The sequence below is a fragment of the Tympanuchus pallidicinctus genome, unplaced genomic scaffold (assembly GCF_026119805.1).
Source record: "Tympanuchus pallidicinctus isolate F22 unplaced genomic scaffold, pur_lepc_1.0 scaffold26, whole genome shotgun sequence".
Taxonomy (NCBI): Eukaryota; Metazoa; Chordata; class Aves; order Galliformes; family Phasianidae; genus Tympanuchus; species Tympanuchus pallidicinctus.
In genome coordinates, this window is record NW_026294743.1 from 9,449,814 (window position 1) to 9,473,447 (window position 23,634).

Below are 23,634 nucleotides of genomic sequence, written 5' to 3' on the forward strand. Positions count from 1 at the left end.
CACCTCACATACATTTTAGGAAGCTAGAAATAACTCACAAGGGTATTACAGCTACAGTTGCAAGCAGTGAGTCCACTGAACTGTATGAGTATGGTAAGTCAGTGCAGCGTTCACAAATTGCATACCAAGCAGAGGTGATTTTCTCCAGTAGCCATCTCTTACTTCAATATAGTCGTACCAACAGAGACTGCTCTTGTACAGGTCCATCGTGGTGAAGTTTAAAACAATCTAAATCAGAGGAGAACTTGTCAGTAAATAACATATGATTCATATTGGAAAACAATCCCAACAGCAATCTGCAGGTCTGAAGCCAGTGGTCATCCTTAACAGGATCTCAACTGCTTAGATAATTAACTTCAATTATTTCTTATAGTAAGTAAAAATTTATAGGGAAATATTAAAAATTTTCTATAATTTCACTTAGTTGAGAACATCAAGACAAACTCAGTTGCTTACAAGGAGGTCTTCACTGAAAAATAGGAATTTGAGAACTCAGCAATATGATTTTAAGTATGTCATCTGATAATTCTCTTGCCAGTCCTTTTTCCATTCTGTTCTATGATTGTAAGCTGCAGAGACAGGTATAAATCTTTTTTTGTTTTGTTTTGTTTTGTTTTGTTGGTTAATGTGCATTTCTGTTCAATGACAATTTTGATATTTTTTTACTTTCAGAGAAGAGATATATTGAAATGGTGGACCACTAAACTTAAAAAAAAATCGAAAGAAATGATACATATTTTCCCTTTTCACACAGAATTCACTCACTGTAATGAAACTACAATACAGCTTTTAATACAGAGATCTTTGATTATCTGGAATTGGAATTCAAATTTTACTGAGGGTATCTGTAAGTGGGCATATTTTCAATATATAATATCAGGAGCACTGTAGACCATCACATTTTCTCACTTTGGTTTAAAAATACTCATCTAAAACAACCATAAAGTTACACTTTTAACAAAGAAGTAGGTTTTAGTCTGATCATAGGTTCACACTACCTACAGGCTGGGCTCGAACTGACTGGGACACTGTTAGCTTTATGCCCTACAGTTTGAAGGATAAGTTAAAAACCGAAGATTAAGAATCATTCATATTATGCATTATGAAATCATTTCCAAGTCATATCCTTTAAATGGATTTAAGTATATTGGAAAAAGAACACATCTTCCTTGAGAACATTTCCTCAGCATACATTAATAAATATTTCAGACTAACTGTAAAAATCTTCTTTACTTGCTGATGAGCATTAAGTGGTTCTATTTTTAGGTTTGATACTGGGAGCCCACAATTGAAACCTGCTATTATAAAGCGACTAGGAATTGCCGCACAGCAGCAAATACCTCAGAGAGCACAAATATATCTCCATGGCAGCCTATGAAGCAACTGTGTGTGTCAATTGGCAGGATAGGAATTTACCCCTTGTCCAGAGGCAGGGAGGGAAATATAGCACGGTAATAATGGGGGCAGGTATCCATACTGGATGCTTTTCTTCCATCTTTTCTGAAGGCACCATACGTCTCTCCAAAGACAATGATGTGTTACAACATTAAGGCAAGAAAGGCAAAACATTTTCAGACTGTTAAATTCTCAAAAGATAAACAGCTATTGGAGGAAGCTCATTTAAAGCTTGCGTAAAGCCCAGCGGTGTGGTTGTGCAGTTTAGAGAACGGAGTGTTGAAGTTCCTCTCCAAACAACATTAATGAAGATACAATCTTTCACAGCCCTACGTGCTTCAGCATTGAGCTACCAGTGTGTTTCCTTTAACTTACTTTTTGCAAACAAACAAAAGAGTACACGCACATACATTTGATCTTACAAATCTCTTTTGCTTTCCACAGAGAATGGAAAAAGCTTCTGACTATTTTAAAAGCCATACTGTATCTTCCACCATCACAGAAATGCTGGCTGCATTCTGTTTGGGTGGAAAAGCAAGATCACATGCAGCTTTCACCTTTACTACGTTGATGCGATAGGTAACAGAGAACATCTGTAAAGCTGCACGTAAATCCCCATAGGCAGAACTCCCATACAGTGAGGCACGTTAACATTGGCAGCTGCAGCCTTGTGGAATGAAGGTATGGAGCCACGAAACCTGCCAAGGACCATCAGGATAGCACTGAGTAAATGGATACCTGTTCCGACGATTGAATAAGGCCAAATGTGTATACCCACAATATGCTAACACAACCACAAAGTCTCCAAGAAGATTGCTTAAACCACAGTCTGCCTCTAGCACTGCGTTCTTCTTGGAAACATCCTGCAGGCTGCTTTGGAATATTTTCAGAGTAGCAGATGCAAAAAATTAAGTCTGCTCTCTTAGTCTCACATTTTTACACAGAGAATGTATGCTTTGATGTTAGTTTGACACTTAGGAAACTCCACAACATTTAGATATTATATAATATATGATACGTAATAACTTATCTCCAGAACTAGTATTGGCCCTCTGGATCATAAAGACCCATCACAATGAATAGCCATGATACTGTAGGCTTCCATTCAGAGATTCAAGACAAAAATGGACTGATCTGAAATCAAACACAATTGCTGCGTAACCTCTTCACTCTGTCTCTTTAATAACCAGAATAGAAATGAACATATTTACAATTATATGCATTCCTTATACTGAAAAGTTTTCAGAAATAGATTTTTTTCTTTCTGAGCAACATTCCAATATTCATATTGCCTGGCTTTGGGTAGAGATTCCCCTTCCCTGAACTTTGAAAAACAGAGCTAATAAAACCCTAATATAAAGCAAACAAACAAACAAAACAAAACAAAACAATTCTGAATAATACTATCTTGTGTTAGGTAGATAGGAGATGTGTTCGAAATTGCGATTAGGAAAGAATGAAATGCTCACATGTTCAATCATTTGGTGAATTATAACAATAAGAATTTTCTTACAGAAACTACAGCAAGTAAATCAGAGCTATTAAAAGCTAGAGCAGGTAAGAAATTCAGAGGGATTAAGGAAGAAGTGTTCCCTGTGGGGGAGATGAGGGCTGTTTGTTTGTTTATTTAACTTTTTAATGAAAGCCAGTAAGTAAATCATCCTCACGGTCACTGATTACTCCTAGATCATGTACCACTGAGACATTCAAGACTTGACTCGAGATGTCCTGTGCCTCTGCGGGTTCTGTGAACTAGACTGCAATACTGTTTTCCCATTTCAGTACTGTCAGCAGATCCTAGAACCTGGGTTTCTAATAGCCTCTATCTTAAATACATTTCGTAAGCTATGTCTTTCTTTGGATAGTTTTTCTCTTCTCTTCTCTTCTCTTCTCTTCTCTTCTCTTCTCTTCTCTTCTCTTCTCTTCTCTTCTCTTCTCTTCTCTTCTCTTCTCTTCTCTTCTCTTCTCTTCTCTTCTCTTCTCTTCTCTTCTCTTCTCTTCTCTTCTCTTCTCTTCTCCTCTCTTCTCCTCTCTTCTCCTCTCTTCTCCTCTCTTCTCCTCTCTTCTCCTCTCTTCTCCTCTCTTCTCCTCTCTTCTCCTCTCTTCTCATTTACCAGTTTTTCATTAAGCCCTTGGTGGAGAATGATACTTACAAAAATACTGAAAAACGGAAGTCTTTTTCATTCCAGGTTACTGAGATATTTGACAGAAATCATTCTACAAACACTCAGCTTCTAGATCACTGTGCTTTCCTGTAGGCCTCAAAACGGCATGTGTCAAAGCACTTGCTGAACTCCTCAGTTGGCATTTACTAGGCTGGTGTAGATGGGCTATCAACATCTTTGTATGTTTCGTTCCGTCTGCACCTTCTGTTTCATCAAATTCCCCGGATGCAGTCTTCTATTCTTTCCCAGAAAAGAACCTCACAGCTCACTTCCTTCCCTTTGGCTACCAATACACCCCTCAAACTTCTCTTAGCTTTCCCTGATGTCTAACCCCCAGCAGATTTTGCCTTTACAACTAAAACAACAATTTCAGGTACGTGTACTGGTATTATCAGCATCCCAAACCGTTTACATATCGTATTTAGTTAGCACGAAAAACACACACATCCAGCTAGAAGTACAATCATTTGTATGCCTCCCCCTGCTTCACTTTTTTTCTCTGATTTCCAAGAGCTATTTGAATCTACCTCTATTAATGAAAGGCAGAGGCATCCTGCATATTATTCTCTCATTCACAAAGCAAGTTTGTATGCCCTTCAAATCACAGAATCATAGAATTCTTAGAGTTGGAAAGGACCTCTGAAGGCCATGTAGCCCAACTCCCCCATAATGAACAGAGATAGCACACTACATCAGGTTGCTCAGGGCTTTATCCAGCCCCCACCTTTAAAGTCTCCAGGGATGGAGCATCAACCACAACACTAGGTAACCTGTTCCAGTGCCACAACTCCCTCACTGTAAGAGATTTTTCTCTTATATCTAACCTAAATCTACCTTCTTTGAGGTCAAAGACATTTCCCCTTGTTTTATCATAACAGACCCTGCTAAAGAGTCTGTTCCCTTCTTTCCTGTAGCTCCCCTCTGGATACTGATAGGCCACTCTGGTTCTCCCATGTCGCCTCCCTGTCTTTCAAGTGCGTTAGCATCACTTCCAGAATAATCTGTTCCATGATATTCCCTGGCACAGAGGTGAGACTGATAGGTCCTAAGCTCATCTTCTTTGCCCTTTTTAAAAATGGGTATGATGTTATCTTTTTTCCAGTCACCTGGGACTTCACCTGACTGCCATGACTTTTCAAATATCATAGGGAGTGGCTTGGCAACTCTATCAGGCAATTCCCTGTTTCCTCTTTAATCTATCTTTTAAATAAAGGCCTCACAAAAATGTTCCTTCTTCTTGGCTCATCCATTCGCAGTTCAGATTCCTTCTAAGCTATTACCTTCTTTTTCTCCTGAGTTTCTCTGAATGTGGGTAGGTAATTCTGTATTTGTATTTGTAATTCTGTGGGTCATATTCTGCAAACATATTCTGCAAACTCTACTGCCCTTAGCAGACTACTGTCCTCTTCCACCCATGCCAACCTCAATCCAGCAGTGCAGGCAGAGGCTTTCACAAGGGGGAGGATTCTTCTCTAGTCAGACACAGACAGCTAGGTTAAGGTCAGACTGCCTCCCATAGCTGCTGAAGCTAACCCAACTGCCTTTGTTGGAAGCAGAACATGGAAGTCTCATCCTATTCCTCCTCTGCTGGCTCAAACGTTTACAGTCTGGAGGTCTCTGACCAGTCCGGCTGTAAGTTTTCCATTTTTCAGGTCACAAATGAAACATCACCTTTCTCCATTTTCTGTTAGCAAATCTGCCTTTCTCCAAAAACTTAGGCACCAGGACAGAATTGGGAAAAGGTTGATGTTACTTAGGTGTGATCGTGTCACTATCCCAAAGAGCTACTGAACATGATCCGTTAAAATTTGTTGAGCCTCCTTAACAGTCTCTGCTTTCCAAACCATATGAAATAACCTTCATAGCTTTTTCTGACTCTGACATGCCAAAGTATTTGATGATACAGCAATTCCTTAACGTTAACCAGAATCCATCAACTGTACATAGGCAGAACCCTCAGCATGTCACAGCATGATTTCTGGTCAGCAACCAAACAAGAATATATAAAATTCTATTTTGCAGTTCTGGAAAGTATTTAAAAGAACTAAAGACAAGGTAGAGTTTGCTCAAGGGAGCAAGACAGCTGAAAGTATTCATATGAATGGCAATCAGAGAGTGCTAGTCAGCACAATTAAAGAATTATTGATTACACAATTGATCTAATTGTACTACTGCAGCTTCAAAGAGAACATCATACCTCCTATTGCCTAGGATATATAGCAAACACTAAGTAGTACAAAGTAAACTTTCTCCTGTGGATTTTTTTCCCATTTCAACCAAGGACTTATCTGTCCTCTCTCATCATGAATTGTAAAAGTTAATGAATAAATAGAAGGTAGTGTAGCTTATTCAAAGGGACAGATACAAAAAAGCACTGGCACAGTTGACATGCCTCATGTTAAAAATATCTCTCCCCACCAGGAGATATTTGCTCTGGCTGAGGGCAGACAGTGTTAAAAGCACCATCCTTCCAGAGAGATTTTTCTTTCTATAGATACTCTGTGTACAACTGGCAGCACATATAGCTGTTTACTATGTAGTCTTAAATCTTTGGAAAAAGTACAGGGTGAATGAACTGCCTTGTTTTAGTCACAGGGACGTGAGTATTTTAGATTGGGCTGGCAGTTTATGACCTCTATCAATAAAACAATTGCTGCAGCCACTGTACACTACTGCAACCCCATCCTTCTTCGAATTTCCTGCCAAAGATCGGAGGTGCCTCTACTTATAGAAGGCAGCATGGAAAGAATAGGGAAATATGCTCAAACAGTACAATGTTAAATCTCAGTAAATAAGAGACAAGAGCCAGACAATCTGGACCGATGCTTTTTCAGTTTATTTTTAGGTGACTAAAGTGCTCACTGACATTTCAGAACACGATGTGATGTACTTGTACGTACTCTAACCCCCATGCAGTATTTCTGAGATCTGTTAGGGTCAAAACAGCAAACAAAAGAAGACATAAATTTAAATATACATCTATTTCCCTTCATAACGTTAATTTTACCAAACATTTGCTGAGTCAACTTGTGATCAAGCACAATACATGTGCCCAAGGTATTGTGCTACATGCATTAATTAACGTTAATATCTGTTTTCTGTTATCTGATATTCACATCATGTACTTGCTGCAAATGGTATCCTTTATTTCGAATAAGATGCTATTCCTGTGGGAATAGCACTGACAAAACAGATTTTTTGGAACTAGCACAAATAGAATTCACGTCATTCTTGCTGAATTCTATGGAGACTATGAGAGCTTGAGGTCAGAACAGTGCCCTACAGACAGGACATATCACGTCAGACAGCAACTAGAAAACAAGATTTAATCTTTTTCTCCATTGGAGGAGAGGCTAGAATGGGAAGGGAGCTGGTCTCCTTACACGGTTGATTTTGAGAGAGGCTTAAGCTTGTACAGCTCCAGCAGTGGTTCCAATCTCAAGACACGATAATAGTATTACAAGTGTATTACAGTTGCACTGATGTCCACAACTATGGTTGCACAACGTTCTGAGTATGTTACAAATTTTACATATATTTTCCATCTCATACATAAAAATTATTTCCAGGAGCCAATGGTAACTGTAGATGATTTTTCTTAACATTTTTCTTGAGAAAAAGGAAAGAAACCTAAACCACTTTGGTTGTCAATATGCAGTGTCTAAGAAGCAACACAAATAATGGGGATATAAAATTACCTATCCAGATTAATTTGCATCTTTTGTGCAACCCTTTTCTTATTCACCTTTTCATTTGTTTTTCCCCACTATCCTGCAGAGCCACCCACACCCTCTGAGCATGTTTATTTTTCCTCCTGTCTCTGGATCCTGCCCAGAGGAGGGTGAATACATTCCAAATGACTTTGCTCTCATCCTTCACACCGGCAAATGCTTTTACAGCTCCTCAGGAAATATTAGCAGATCAGGGACACATATTCTTGGTACCTTCCAGGATCCTAACCTGAAAGAAATCCAGCTGGGGAAAAACTATGTCCAATGCTGAGTGGGAGAACTAAATATCTTGGGGCAAATGCTGTGTTCTCCTCTTTGGAGTCACCAGTACTGAAAAAGATGCAGAGTCCTGTATTTCAGGCTTTAAGCTGTGCTTGCCTAATATTGGCTACTGCTTCTAGTAAAGAAATGTATTTATTCCTGCATAGTTTATCTCAGGTGAAACATGCTGTTCCTCTCTCTGTCCTTATTTATTCTGAAGCAGGCTAATATTTGAGCCAATAATTTAAAACAAGATTCAGCTAGCATACACAAGAAGAACAGGTTTTGCTTTCAGTAGCATGGCACACTTCCTTCCCCATATTACGGCTCTCCCCAGGCCAATCTCTATATATGTATATATATATTTTTGGGGGGGAGGGCCGCATTTTCCTGACACTGATATATGGAAATTAAAAGAATATGCACCAGAATGACATAGGAGAATATCTCACATGAAATTCTGTTCCCTTTATTTAGGTTGCAAAAGATCTCTTTCAGTACAGAAAGGAGTCCCCAGCCCAGGCAGCAAAACTTGCCCCAGCCCGTACTGCAGAAGAGCCCATCCAGGAGCCTGCACTGAGCCTTCCATCTCTACGCTGAAGGACCAGCAGCACTGGAAACCAGTTTTGAAGGGGTTCCAGGATGCAAACACACAGCAGATTGAAATCAGAATTTCATTTCACACAGAAAGCCACCAAATGGTGGAATCTGCGTTTCTAATCCCATAGACCACAGTCAAGTCAATGGCAGATCTTTTACAATCCCATTCAAAACACTGCTCTACAGCTTACCGTCATTTTCAGCTATCATGCAAGCCTTTAAATGTAAGTGAAAAACTAGACAAAGACAAAATTTTGTTCTAAAAAAAGTATCTACCTTTAGCTGAGAGAATGTTAAAATACCTTTTCCCCTGGGGTCACAGAGATTCGCCATATGCAGTGTGTGTAGGAAGGATAACCGTTTGGAAATCCCGGAGAAGAAAAGTTGCCTGTAGATTCCTGCAGTGTTTCTCCACAGGCTGAAAGAATCAAAATACAGTAAAAATATGAAATTGAATGTGCCTAAGAGAAAAAAAATGTGTCCTTCCAATATCTATTTAGAACCCATTTAACTCACTGCAGATGCAGAATGGAAAACAGACTAGTTATTTTACGATTTATTCAAAACAGAGGTTTTAAGCCAATCTGACGTTCATTCCATTTTACACAGGATGTTTTTATTCCATGAACTGCTTCACTTGTGTACTGTCTGCTGACTTAACCAAAATTAGAGCAGTCTTAAAAATGTCACTGCTGCCAGTCAACTGCAAAATTATACGTGTAACTTCATTTTGCAGGAAAAAAAAGTTAGCCCCACCCTCAGGCACATCCTTTATGAGCTAAAACAAAACCACAACAAAAACTGGCACAGCGTGATTGGCACCACATTGCAATTTCATTAGAGGCTCCATTTATTTCAGTTCTTCGCCCACATGAGAGACTGCTCTTACCTAAAATCGCACAATTATACTGGCATAGAAAACTTAAACCTTACATTCAACAGAATCACTTGCAACAATGATTTGCAGAGGTGAGGGTAACAAAGCAAAGCAAACGTAAAGTCCTAAAAGACCAAAAGATTTTGTATTGCTTCTTTTTAAAGCTTTTAGCACTCATATCTCACCTGTCAATCATGCTACAATCTGCTAGCTGACTGATTTCCCCTTCACACTAAAACACATCATTAGAAGCTCCTGCTCTTCTCTCCCATTAAAACTGATTCTGGTGGGATGTCACACCTCAGTCAGTCATCTTTTTGACCATCAATCAAGTTGTTTCACCTGCTGATCTGCAGGTGTGATATAAGACATGTGAACCGTAGAGTATTATCCCGTGACTGACAGCGTAATCAGATCTTCAGTGCTTTCAAATTACAGCACTGCAAGCAGGTGAAGCAATGTATCATCAAAATCTCAATGAATTATAAACGATCTGGAAAATCTTTAAATAAAAGCAGACAAAAGATTGTTTATGACAAAGAGACAATGCAGCTGTAAGGACTGTCGTGTTAAAATGCTTCTAAGATGTAATCTGACAACGACACTGTAATATCAGGCATAAGCTACATTCAAGGCATTAAATATGCTCTCTGACACTGAAATGGTTATTGTGAGGAAAGAAAAAGACTGGTGCAGCCTCCCAAAAATTTAATAGCTCAAGTTACTGTCACCATGTCCTTCAGAAATGAAATGGACAAAAAAAAGTTTATCCCCTCATTAAAAAAAAATAATAATAATGTTTTTTTCTCTCCAAATTGCAAGCATCCACAGGAAATGACATATATACAAAAGGTATTCAGTGCTAAATAATTATTTCTATATAAAACCTTCCCCGTGAAAATGCTATACCCATAATTAACCACAATTTATTTTTCACATGGCAATTCATGAAAACTTGAATAAATTACAGAGTGCTGTACTGGGTTCCCTGAGAGCTACTGAGCTGTATCACAGCTTACAATGAATATGTAAAGCACTTAAGAGAAGGCCAAGAGTAAAACAGCTATCACAGAGCAGAGGAAAGCAGAACCCAAAGAGACACTGAGTCCAAATGCTCTGCCCGCTGCACAAAGAACCCTCTCTCATTCCTTCCCCCACTCCATGCATGGCTTCAGGGAGGCTGTGCTGCATCAAGGTACTCTCAGAAGGAACACAGTCAGATTAAATGCAGCCCTGCAGTTAGAAAAAGGGCAGAAGGAAGAAACATAGGATACCCTGAGTTGGAAGGGATCCATAGGGATCATCGAGTCCAACTCCTGGCTCTACACAAGAGCACTTAGAAATCAGATCGTATCTGAAGATCCTGGCATAACTAGCCCTTATGTTACAGTCCTTGAATTACTCATTTTATAAAAGTATACTAACAGAGAAAAATACCTTTGAAAACAGTTCAGAATTCCTCTCAGTCTGCAGGATTATTTTTGCTGTGTTCCATACAGAGAACTTGTATACAGACACCAAACTATGTACTTCAGGTAGCTGCCACTGAACATTTCCCTTTTGTAAGAATTGAAGAATAAAGATATACAGCATAAAGCTAGCTCACTCAGTGATTTCACTGCTATTCATATTAAATGCCTGGGAGCTCTCTATTAAATCAAAATTTTCAAAAAAACATAAGAAAAAATTTAATCAGATAACTTCTTCTAAGAATCAACACAAGCAGAAGTTATAAAATAAGGTTGGACTTTATATATTTCACAGGATTTAATTAAAAATTCCTGGTTACTCAAGGGATATGTGACAAGAACAGCTCATACTAATCAATAGCTGAATTAATTATCTATGGGATCAGAGTTACCAGGCTGGCTTCCAGAGCTGTTGTTGATAAGTTGGTATTTGGGTACTTCCTGCTTAAAAGCACATTTCTCTACAATGGGTCCGTGATTATTACAACATTTAACATCTTATCATTAAATAATTTAAGGTTTATCTCTGCAACTGGACTGTACAACTGCATTATTTGTGATTAAGTTTATAAAATAGTATATTCTGTGTATTTCAGTGAGCTACAAGCCACTAGCAATGGACTCAGGTTAAGGATGGGTATTAGGAAAAATTAGGAAGAGTGGTGGTGCAGTGGCACAGGCTGCCCACGGAGGTGGTGGAGTCACTGTCCCTGGAGGTGTTCAAGAAATGGGTAGATGTGGCACTGAATGACATGGTTGGAGGGCATGGTGGGGGTGGCCTGGGGTTGGACTGGATGATCTTAGTGGTCTGTTCCAACCTTAATGATTCCACAATTCTGTAGTTCCACATTAAGAAAGCAAGGCATCAGTAATAAGAGAGTAATGGCCATTTGTTTAATTTTTCTCAGACCTAGTTTTAGAATGTTTCACGTGGAAGAAATTGATTGCATTTTCAACTTCTGCTAGTCCAGATCACTTACAGAAATGGCACTTCGACTGTCCCCCCCGTACACACTCCAACCAAAAGCAATCTACAGCTTGAGAAGCCTTGTCTTCTGATGGGCCTTCCTGTGGTAATGAAAGGGAAAATATTTTTCTCCTCTTTGCAAAGACTAGGAATAAATGCAAACACCAGGATTATATTCCAGAGGGTGATTTCCATTGCTGAAGCCTGCCAGTGTTTATCTGTGCAGCCAGTACACCACCACTCTCATCTGGCCAATACACACAGCATCATAAGAAAAACAAAAACAAATCAAACCTGCTGTTCACAGACCACTGAGTCTCGGCACTTGCTCAGCTCATGAAAGACAGCTTCACTGACCTCAAATCCATTTCTCAGTCACTAAGTCCTTTTCTGACAAATGACCCTGACTATCCTGCCTACTTAAAGCTACTGAAGAGGCTCAGCTACCTCACTGCTGAGCTGATCAGCTTTTTTCTCCAGCATCCCCAAGCTCAGCTTTATGTTCATGGGCCCAAGAAAATGCTTCTCCAGCCAGAAGCTAACTGTAGGAGCATCTGGAACTCCAAATGAAACATACACAATGCTGCAATGTTTTTCATCTAAGAAGCCAGTTTCTCTGCAAAAGCCTGATTTGACTCACTATTTTCTGTATTTTCACGGTATTACATTTGAAGTAAAAAAAACTGAACATGTGAAAAAAAAATGTAGATATTATTTATGTTTGAAATATTCACTGCTGTGTTATCATAGGCAGACACAATGATTAACATGTTTTGTCTGAAACAGGAGATACAGCACATCTCCAAAAACAACGTCATGGATGTTACTGCTGTAAACTGTAAATCATGTATGTTGCACGAAATCAAAAGCATAGTGTGTGAACTATCAGCCTTGCTATTTGTTGAAATGTTTACTAGATCACAAATACCACTGAACTTGCAGAGCTGTTTTCCTTACTGAGTGTCTTCTCAGTGGTGGTTTTTAACTTTGTGTCATGAGTTATTCAGTAACTAAAAAAAATGAATTGAAAAAATGTGATGTTAGAGAGTACAGTGGGTAAAATTTGTACCAAAACCTTCAGTCTTTTTATCCCTCTCTCTCAAAACTCTCTTTTACAAGCTGGCTCACCAAAGTAAGGCTAGAAAACCAATGTGTTTTATCCCAAAGTCTGCCAAAGTGTAGCACAGAAAAGAAGCCTGATCCTGCAACCAATCATCATTTTTGTTACCCCTCTGAAACACGTTCACCAGTACTGCAGTTTTTACAGTGTGCACTACTGCTGAGCAACGATGTTCTTACAATAACATGAAACAAACTTTCAAAAAGACTGTGCAAACATCAAAAGAAATGACAATTCATTACCATGCATGTTTGTGAATTATATGAAAAGCACTTTTTTTTTTCTGAGTAACTGCTAGAACTTCAGCTCAAAAAGCACATTTTGTCTTTGCACGTTCGAGTTATAAGAGTGTCATCTATGCACTCAACTGCCAAAGTGATTTTTGAGGGTTTTCTTGTTCTTTCTTTCTAACTTTTAATCAGAGGGATATAAGACACTAGCTATATTCACAGAGATCCAGATTCCATGTGTTATTTTTGCCTTCAAAGCTCAACTTATATGAAATATATACTTATTCTCTGTGTTTACAAAACAACTGCTCTCCATATACTCTTATTAGAAATAATGCTACCTGGGAGAATAATTTTATTCAAGTACAGTCTTTATCAAAAGAACAAAACAAAACTTAATCCAGAAGGGATAACTGCTAAAGAAAATGTCCTACTTTATCCCCTGGTAGAACCAGAAACACTGTGTGTGATCTCTGCATATAGACAGTTATAATTTGATGTACTTGCAGCACAAAGTAAAAGCATCCTTCAGCAATACAATGTGTATCAGAAGCTCCACATCTTCAGCAGATCATGCTGATGCTGATATAAACCTAAAGCAGCTCCCTCACTTCAGTCCTGACCCTCTTCATAGTCCTTGTGCATTGATCTGGTGATAAAAAGTAGCCATATATCTGACTTAAACAAGTTACTGAGACTTCATTAACCCCCACGAGGAGGAGGAGAGTTGTAAAAGCTCTGTTTAAAGATTGTTTACAACTTAGTTACCCTGGCTTGTAGTAACTTACAAAATTTTGAGAAAACTACACTGAGTTCAGAGTTGATTGTAGCAATTTAATTTGCTCATTCTGCCTTCCACTCAAATTCAAAACAAACATTACCCCAGACCTGACGTATACTAAAAGCAACTCATCCATCTAATTGTACAGTTGAAGCTTTACACTGCAGATACATAACCAGAAGTACCATTAAGTGTTTCTTTTCCAATCATTGAACAGCTAAGGAAAACATACTGAAATGGAATGAAACTAAATGTTGTTTCATGTCATTTATCTGTCCTTAAGTGCTTTGCATTTGAGAGACCTTACCTAAAAGTTATTTCATGATTCAGCTCTTCTTCTGCCTACGTCAGTTGCCAACGTGGAAACAGAGTAATAAAGCAACTGACTCAAAGATATTATCGTTCCTCTTGAAAAAAAAAAATGAAGTCAAACAATTGCTAGTATGTGTTTTTTGTTTGTGGTGCAATACCTGGACATCTATACAGCTTTCTTGCCTGTGCAATATCTCCTTTACTTAGACGGGTACGCTGGCCAATGGCAGGTCGTATACCATTATCATCACGGGAAGGGAGAATGGTATCCAGAAACATGCCCCTAAAAAAACATAAAAATAAAAAATAGACCCCAAAAACCCTATCAGGTTTCTGTCATAAAACTTGCAGAGTTTGATGCATGAATTATGCTATTATGTAAACCTAAAATTTATATTTGGCACAAGTAAGAGGGTAAAATGCAGAACTTTAAATAGAGAAAACAAGTCAGAAAAATTCATTGGGCTGACCAAACCTTAAGCAAAATTATCAAAACAGAATCTTTCTTCAGTAGATCAGTGAAAGCTTTTATATTTCTGCTAGGCAACAGAATGGAAAACTCTTACTATTATTTTTATTACACAGGGAAAACGCATTACAGCTCAGCTCATTATATTGAAAAAATTAAACAAAAATTAAAAAATAAAAATACATAAATAAGTCCCTGTCACAAAATTCTTAATCACAAAGTTCCTACTTCTAATGAAGTTTTTAAAGCCTTAATGTTTGACTTGCATGAGTAAGAGCAAGTAAAGTCAGTCCTGTTTGCCAGTGCAGTAAGAAGTCAGCCAGTAATGCGAAGCTATTCCTGGTTTTATTGGATTCTTTTATTTAATTAATGTCAGACCATTTTTCTGTCAGATGTTATAACAGATCTTACTCTACTCTAGCTGCTGCTGCTATTAAAATACAAGTGCTTGCTTGCCACATTCTGCTTGCTCTACAACAATGTATGTCTACCTACCATAAGTGATTTCCATAATATTTACCTTAAATGACTAGGAGTAATAGAGAAGCACATCTGTTCCAAATGTGTACTTTCAGTCAAAATATCCCCATTTTTAAATATGAATCAAAATATTCTGGTCGTCTAAAGTCAGTTTTAGAGAAGAAAGTACAAGGATGTTCTGTTTTCATGTTATAGGATTTGAAAATCCATAAAATCCAATAAAATGGAATTTAATAGATGAATACGTTTTTGTATTCTCCTGTTCTTTAAGTTTTGGATGCTCTCTTTTGTCCTTGCAGAGCTTGTACAGAAAAGTAAAACTGTTGTTTTTACATGTGGATTAAGCAGGTCCAAAAAATGAATGCATAGCGAGGATCTTGGTAGTTATGAATGCTTTTTATTAAAACAGATCACTTTTTAAATGATAATAAATGATAAATAGATGACTTTTTAAATGACAATAAACGAACAACTGTGAGTACTGGGGTACTCAAAATATTGCTCTCTTAACCCAGTCAGATTTCTGATGGCATCACTAAAGATTTTGGAAAAAGGAAAAAAAATAAAAATCAATCAGCTTAGGACATTGCATTATGTTGAACTCTAGAATAAAGTACTTATGATATTATTCAGTTTCTAGAAATAAGGGACGTTACTAATTAAAAAAAAAAGTTACTCTTTAAATCATCATTGTATCTTCCACTGATTTTTGGTACAATCTGAAACAGATGCCATTACTGTTTTGAAAAATGTGAGAACGATCCTCTCAGATGGCTCAGCACTACTCTGATTTGCACTTTAAAAAAAGAACAACTGGTAACAGTTTCGATAAAGCATGAGCAGCATTATCATGTGCAACCAGAACTTCATCAAGTTTTGCAATTTCTCCTACTTATCCGGAGTAGACTATAAGAACAAACAGCTGGCAATATTTCATGCTGGGCATGACTCATGCTTTCAAGATAAATTACTGAAAATTGATACATGACCTCGGGGTTTGGAAGGTTGTTTTTAAACAGCATGACTTAACAACCTACTGCACCTTGGGGCAGGGCATGCCTACTCATGGCACTATCAGTTTTTGCCAGCTTGGAAAGTGGTGAGATCAGAGCCCAGAATTCAAATTATCTTACGTTGTCATTGCCCTAAGACTCCGGAGGGTTCCAGCTTGTTAAATTTCTCTATTTTATGTAGCTTTTTACAGCTTAAGGTAATTCATCTGTAACAGGATTAAGCAATATGACTAATGTCTACCTCATGTGGCTCAATTTCCATGCTTTTCCTGGCCAAGGAATGTATATGCTGAATATGTTCTGGTGAGGTTTTTGGTGGTCTTCAGTTTATTTCTGAATCTCAGTCTGTCTAGGGATAATTTATTTAATATTCAAACAAAACTGTATTTGCTTTATGTGATGTGCCATCAGGTCCTTGCATAGGTTTTCTTTCAGAATTTTTCTTGAATCTACATTACTCTAGTAATTTCAAAGTTGAAAGTTGGGCTGCAACTTGATATGAAATACAACAGGAAATCAGGTGAGAGTCCTGCTCTCCTTTTTCTAGCCTAGGAGAACAGCTTGCTGTACAGCTTCTCAAATCCATTCAGCGTTTCAGAGCAAGCCCATGAAGTTTGGAGTGGGCTTGTCAGCAAGAGGAGGAAAAAAGCAGAACATCTTTCTATAAGGTTTTGATGACAGTACCTATCTGTACAAACAACACAGAAGGGACTGCAGCTTGTGCTCTAAATGGTTGGCTGCAGCCCTTCGCAAAGGCTGTGGTTTGCATGGTCGATTTCTTACTACCATAAAGTGTTCTAGTTGCATAACCCACAGTTATTCAGAAGTCATGCATCAAAGGACATTTCTCTCCAAGAGAGCAGATCATGTTATACTTAAAACACTTAATCATTTCAATCATCTAGTTATTCTAAATACAAACGTGCACGCAATACAAAGTTTTACAAAAAGAAGACGAGCATTATGAAATGATGATTCTAGATTATCTTGTCTTAAAATCTAAAGAACCAAAACAAGACTAATAGGTTGCTTTGGAACTGAGCAGAAACGTGTTCCAAAATATAATTTAATTATTCTGACTTAAACAAGCTGTGTTTTTACTGCTGTAAGCGTTCTGCGCTACAAGGAATATTTTAAATGATTATGAAATAATTTGAAGTAAACAAATAAATTTACATTTTTTAGCATTCACAGAGAGGAATAGAATTAAAAGTCAAAAGGTATAACCTGAGACTCCAACCTTGAGAAGGTGTTCCTGGCATAGTGCATGATGCTGTCAAAGTCATATGGCTCCCCAAGGGAATTCACCTCTCCAGGCTCCATCTTCAAGAAGTTGTATTCCTGACCTAAGGATGATTGATAATTATTCTCTGTAATATCTCTTTTTGAGAAGATAAAAAACCAAACAGGAAAAGAAAAACATCAAAGATCCCAACTTGATTACTTGCTGACATTCATAACTCTTAGTCATCGTTTGGAAGTAACTGTGTGCTTTTATTAATCAAGACAGCAGGCATCTCAGAAATCTCTGATATTTAGAAAGACTGTTCTCATTCACATCATCCATGAAGTCTCCAAACATTATGCTATAATTCATGTAGAATCTGGAAAATTTGTTGGACTGTTTCTTAATTCCAGCTGATGATAATACCATTATAACAATAATTGCTGATTTAACAGCAAGAGCTTTTGAAGAATCCTCTTTATTTTAGATTCTCTGGTCTGATACTAAAGTGACTTTACTTCATTGCAGGCAGAGCACCCATGTATTGCAGATACAAGCAAGTCACATTTTCAGGAGTTCAGCTTTTGCAATTTAAATTGCAAGTAGAACAAAATAATAATATTCAGCTCATAATTCCAGATCCATAATTCTTTGACTTAAATCATTCATACAGGGATGCAAAGCACTCCTTACTCCAATTCATACTCATGTTGCAGTATAACAAAACAAACAAATGAAAAAACAACTGCAGTAGAATTAACATTATTCATCAACTTCATTTGTGTAATGTAAGAGAAAACAAATACTTTGGTGGTCATGATCTGATTTAGTGAAATGCAATCTCAACAGGTGATCCTCAAATGACAGCACAGGAAGTGTTTTCAGTCAGAAACTAGAGGGACAACTGAAAGGGGAAAGCAGGAGGCAGAGGATGACACTATGCTGTATTTTCCCCATCAGAGAAAAAAACCTAACAGATGAGGACTTGAACAGCATCTATGCAAGTTAATGGGAAAGAGAGTAGGTGGAAAACTTGGATGTGCAAACTGGATTTCAGTACTTCAGAGACTCTCGGAAGTGTGAATTAGCTGCCAGACTTCCTCCAGCTGTTTCTGAGGTGGAAAATCATAGACTGGCTTAGGTTTGAAGGAACCTTAGAAGATCTAATCCCTTCCACTCTCACTGTTGTGGATGGGATTCTCACAAGATTTATTGCACCCCAAAACTATTTTGTTTTAAAACATTTTCTTTAGTGACAGACAATCTAAGCTACCATTAGACACTTATTAATTCCATCCCTTTTCAAACCCTGCAGAGAATGGTCAAAAAGGTCAAAATTAGCATTTCACAAAGACCAGGTGTACTTATGAACAAAGCAAATGGAGCATGCCTAGTTTCCTTCCAACACAGATAACAGAGTTCCAGATTTGAATATGATGGGAACATGGTCACAGATTCAAAGTGCTCAGCTTCCCTTCCAAATCTCAACCTGCTAGGCAGCTTAACAGGTATCAGCATGTCTCTAATAATCATTCAATATGACTGTAAAAGCCTTTCTCAGCCACAGAAAAATAGGACTTTAAACGGCTCTAATTGTAATAGCTTCCTTCAAAATTTCTGAGTGTGATTACTATTTCTCTCCTAGCCAAGGATACTTCATGGCTTGCTATTTGGCCAGATCTTAAGAAAAAATTATATTTTAGTTGCAGTACTTTATTTGTGAATCCTCTTGAGATTGGTCTAGCTAAGAGGAATAACAAATGCTTATTTCGGCTGTCGTTACAGAGCAATTCAGTTCTAAAAAACTCAAGCAAATGAAGTAAACAGCAAAAAATGAACAGTTTTTTCCCAAAAACATTTATTAGAACATCTCACCTGGTTGGATGTTTTCTCTAATGATGGTGACGTGGTCATCTCGGTCTGGTCGTGTATGTTCATGCCAAAAACCTATAACATGACCCAGTTCATGGACAACTATACCAAATTTATCACAGTTCTTGCCAATAGATATAGCTTGAGGACCATTTCCCCTTCGACCCACATAAGAACAGCACCTGCAATTAAAACACAAATACAGATGAATGTTCTCATATTCTTATTTAGGAAGTTCAGTTAAAAATCTGAGAAAACGCCTTCTTAAAAAAAAAAAAAACACAAAAAAACAGCAGAACTTCACACTGTGGAGTTTCTGAAGTCTCTCAAAATCTAGAGCTAACGCTGGAATGACAACTTCCTTATTATTCAGAATACCTTATAAAGAATTTATGGATTGTTTTATTTTTTATTCAAGGCCTTCCACAAGATGCTAGTTAGTGTTTAGCACAACTGTCCCTTGTGGTCTTGTACTTCCATATGACACAATAATGCATCTGCACTCAAAGAATTAATGAAGTCCACTTTACTGAAGTACCATCTCTTTCATGTACATCACTGCTTTCCTGCCCACACACCATCAAAAAAGACATTCAGAAGGAACAGGAAAATGTATGCACACACTTTCCTCCATGCTATACTTCTGCTGTGTGTCTTGAAAGCACTCACTGTAGCCATGCTCACTCAGTTCTGGTAAGTTTCCTATATTTTGATCTGAAAATTTACCCTTCCCTACTAATTCTATTTATAAAATGATGCAAATGAAATGGTAGCCCATTAAAAGAGTCATTTTGTATCTGTTAGTGCACAGTTGAAAAAACAGCAGAACATATCCTGCCAGAAATGCAATATCCTGTGGTGCCTCTTAACAGTCTCTCCATATTTTCTATATTTTCTGTTTATCTGTCTGTGGATGATGTATACTGTCATTTGCAACAACTCTGTACGAGGAGGTTGAATGATCTTAATAGGAGTGAACCATTTCTTCTACCACTCCTGTTTACTTGCAATATAAGCTTTTAGGATATTAGATATTATTAGATATCCCAGAAAGTCATACCACCCCCCCCACCCTCCCAAAAAAAAAGGGAAATATGCTTTGCAAGTGCTCTTGTGTTTCATTACTCTTCTTCTGTGCTTTCACAAATTAAACCTTTTCAGCATTCACAGTGTCAACATTTATCAGAGATGTCTGCTTGCTTTTTCATTAGAAAAGACATCTGCTGATTAAGCCAGCAGAACCGTAGAAAGGGAGAAGAGAGTGAATTCTGCAGAAATCTGAGACAATTTCAGAGTTAACAATCTAAAACTCATTCTCTTTCACCTCAAAAAATTCTAGCTGTTATAAGCCAACATTACATTCCTTAACAATAACTCAGTTTCTCATCTCTGCTCTGTAATTCTGCAGTCTTTCAGATGGAATAGAACTGTGCAGAGTAGAAGTTCACCTCCACCTCCTCCTCCTTAAAAAAAAAAATAATCTGATGTCCAACATTTATGTTGTATTTGTTCTTTGAGGAGGCTTATGTTAGCGTGGACTTTGATTCAATCCATCATACATATCTGTGGTCAATAAAGAAAGAGCAGCCATAGAAGTAATTTCAATTGTATATTAAACTCTACAGCCTCCAAAATTGGCTCCCTTTCAGGTTTTGTAGAGTTTTCTCTTTGGATAATTGGCTGGTCATTCAGTCTTAATTGGGTTGTTTCATTGATTTTTGTTAATAAAACAAACAAACAACCCACTAAATCCATCAAATAAGAATATTAGAGGAATACAGTCATGACACTTCAGCTTGTTATATATGTCCTTAGTAAACATATACTGGTTTTGCACTGCTGAATAAAATGAAGGATAGCAATATCCAAAAAAAAAGACAGTAATACCTTAGAATTATGAAAGCAATGCATTTATTTTATAAAGTAAACTTTATTGTAACAACCTCAGAGTGTTGTATTAAGAATTCCAAAGCTGTCTTAAAAACACCGCTTGGAAAATTAATTGTAACAGAATCACAGAATGGCCTGGGTTGAGCATTGTGGCCTGGGACCACAATGCTCATCTAGTTCCAACCCCCTGCTATGTGCAGGGTCATCAACCAGCAGACCAGGCTGCCCAGAGCCACATTCAGCCTGGTCTTGAATGCCTGCAGGGATGGGGCATCTACAGCCTCCTTGGCAACCTGTTCCAGTGCCTCACCACCCTCTGAGTGAAAAACTTCCTCCAAATATCCAACCTAAACCTCTCCTGTCTCAGTTTAAAACCATTCCCCCTTGTCCTATCACTATCCACCCTCATAAACAGCCATTCCCCCACTCCTGTTTATACTCTCCCTTCAAGTACTGGAAGGCCACAATGAGGTCTCCCCAAAGCCTTTCTCTTCTCCAAGCTAAACTAGTCCATTTCCCTCAAACTTTCCTCACAGAAGAGGTGCTCCAGCCCTCTGATCATCTCAGTGCCCTCCTCTAGATTTATCCTGACTGGTTCTAAAACACTCCTACCCTCAAAACAAACGTAATTTATAACTTTCTTTCCTGCTTTAGGCAGTTCCAAGCATAGGTATGAATCACCATTTTCCTTGGCCTAAGTACAGAATTAGGCTCTGTGCTCCAGCTCTGGTTGTGCAATAACGTGACTTTCACACTTGAATTTCTTAAGGTGTTCACTAATGACTACTTTAAAAGCAAAGGAAATGCAGACTTTCTGCCATCATTCTATGCACTGCAGGTTTACACCTCCATACCATAACAAAAGAAAATAACATGAGGGTATTTATTTCCATACTCTATATAAACCACAGTAATAGAAAGCAAGTATGAACAATATTTGGTATAGAAATAAGCACTGACATAAATAATAATAGTAGTGGAAGTACTGCCTTAACATACGCCCTAGAATACAACACAGGCAATAAAATGGAGTGATGAAGAGCAGAAATAAGATTAAAATAAAAATCTAGAGTAATTATACTACTTTATCTCATGATTCCACGGTGGATTTCACCTTTGCACCTAATTTGTTGACATGCCTTTGTTTAACATTTTTTTCAGTTTGCTGAATAAATATTATTGCTCCAAGTCAATACGTAAACATAATTAAAGCTTTACAGTATTTTCAGTGTCTTTATTGTGTCTGGGTACTTATTTTTCACTAGTTCCTTAACTATTTGAATAGCTTTCTATTAGCATAAGGAAATTAGCTAAGTTCATACACTCTCATTCACTCATATTTAGTATGGTGTCTGTAAAATAGTAACGCTTTGGATCCAAAAGGTCATTTGTTGTTGTTCTTAAATTTTGCACACAATATTATTTACTGTCACATCCCATTGCTGGGGGAATGATAGAGGACAGACTTTGCCAAAAGTTGAGGAATCTGCAGAAATTTCCTTCTCAGAAAACTTCATTAATGTTAAGACATTGAAGAACTGCTCTCAGTGTTGAATTAGTGTTGAATTCTGAATTTATTGGCATAGGCAGTTGCATTATGTACACCAAATTAATTTGTTAAGCACAGCCCTAGGTCCCAGACTTCAAATCTTCTAGAAAATACTCATCCTTAGCTTTCAGTGCTTACAAGTAAGCCTAAGGATCAGCACTCACGTTGGCAACCTACAGGAAGTCATGGCAGAAAACTAAATCAATCAGATGAAGTAACCCACATTCTTTCAGAGTATGTCACCATTTCCATATTAGTTGAAATTAATGAGTTATGCTTCTCTAAGTATGTTAAAGTTATGCACATCATTAAGGTAATTATATTATATGGGTCTTGGACAAACGAACTATGCTTGATGCCTACTTTATAGACAGAAAAGTCTATACATACAGTCTGTGAAAATTCTACAGTTGGGGAAAAGTATGAAATTTGGAAGAAAAAAAAAACACAACCAGATTTTGTTTAATTTCAGTTGGAAGGGATCTGTGGAGCACTTTAGTTCAACCTCCTGCTTAAAACAGTCAGATATCAAGTCAGAAGACAGCTGTTCAGGTGTTTATACAGTTGAGCTTTAAAAATGTCAAAGGACAGACAGCACAGCTTCTCAGAGCAACCAGCTTCAATGCTTGGCTATCCATACTGTAAGAAATATATATACCCGGTCTGATTCTTTCTTCATCTTCTGTCTGTTAGCTTGCATTCTCCCACCAAGCATCATCATAAGGAGTCTATCTCTTCATGTTTCCTTCTCTGTAGGAACTGAAGGCTGCTGTTGCATATACTGGAAGCCATGTGAAGTAATTCTGCGCCCTCAGCATCTCCTCACGGGGCCAACACCCCTGAGCACCTTGGCAGCCCGCTGCTAAAGTCCTTCCAGGTAATTAATGTCATTCTCATATGTAATGTTTACCTATCATCTAGAAAGTGCCAAGCAGAGAAGGACAACTTTTCATGAAAGGCTGTTCATACAGCCTCTGGTGCTGCTGGCTCCCTTTGCAGCCAGGGCCAGCTTGTACCTAACTTGCTGCCTGAGGACTTTCCCCACAGTGCTGCGCATCCCAGCTGCACAGCTTTGTATTCAGCCCTTCTGAAATTGATCAAAAAGTTTGCAAACAAGGAGAAGTTGGGCATTACCAGAGTGCTTAGTGGCTTTGGGTATCTTACTGGGTACTTCTAAAAAATATTTTCTTCTTAGAAAACAAAAATGAAAAGAAAGAAAAGGATATAG

General features: G+C 37.9%; 1 protein-coding gene across 5 annotated transcripts in view; it reads right to left on the reverse strand.

The window, feature by feature from the left end:
• The window catches only part of TLL1 (tolloid like 1), a 134,899-nt gene that overhangs the window by 39,264 nt on the left and 72,001 nt on the right, over nt 1-23,634 (reverse strand). For all 5 annotated transcript variants that reach the window (XM_052690164.1, XM_052690162.1, XM_052690166.1 and 2 more), the window contains exons 6-10: nt 18,971-19,149; nt 17,111-17,216; nt 14,067-14,191; nt 8,455-8,570; nt 126-228 (exon numbers count right to left, since the gene is read on the reverse strand). In XM_052690164.1, coding sequence (XP_052546124.1) covers nt 126-228; nt 8,455-8,570; nt 14,067-14,191; nt 17,111-17,216; nt 18,971-19,149 — 629 coding nt within the window. The remainder of the gene's footprint in view (nt 1-125; nt 229-8,454; nt 8,571-14,066; nt 14,192-17,110; nt 17,217-18,970; nt 19,150-23,634) is intronic.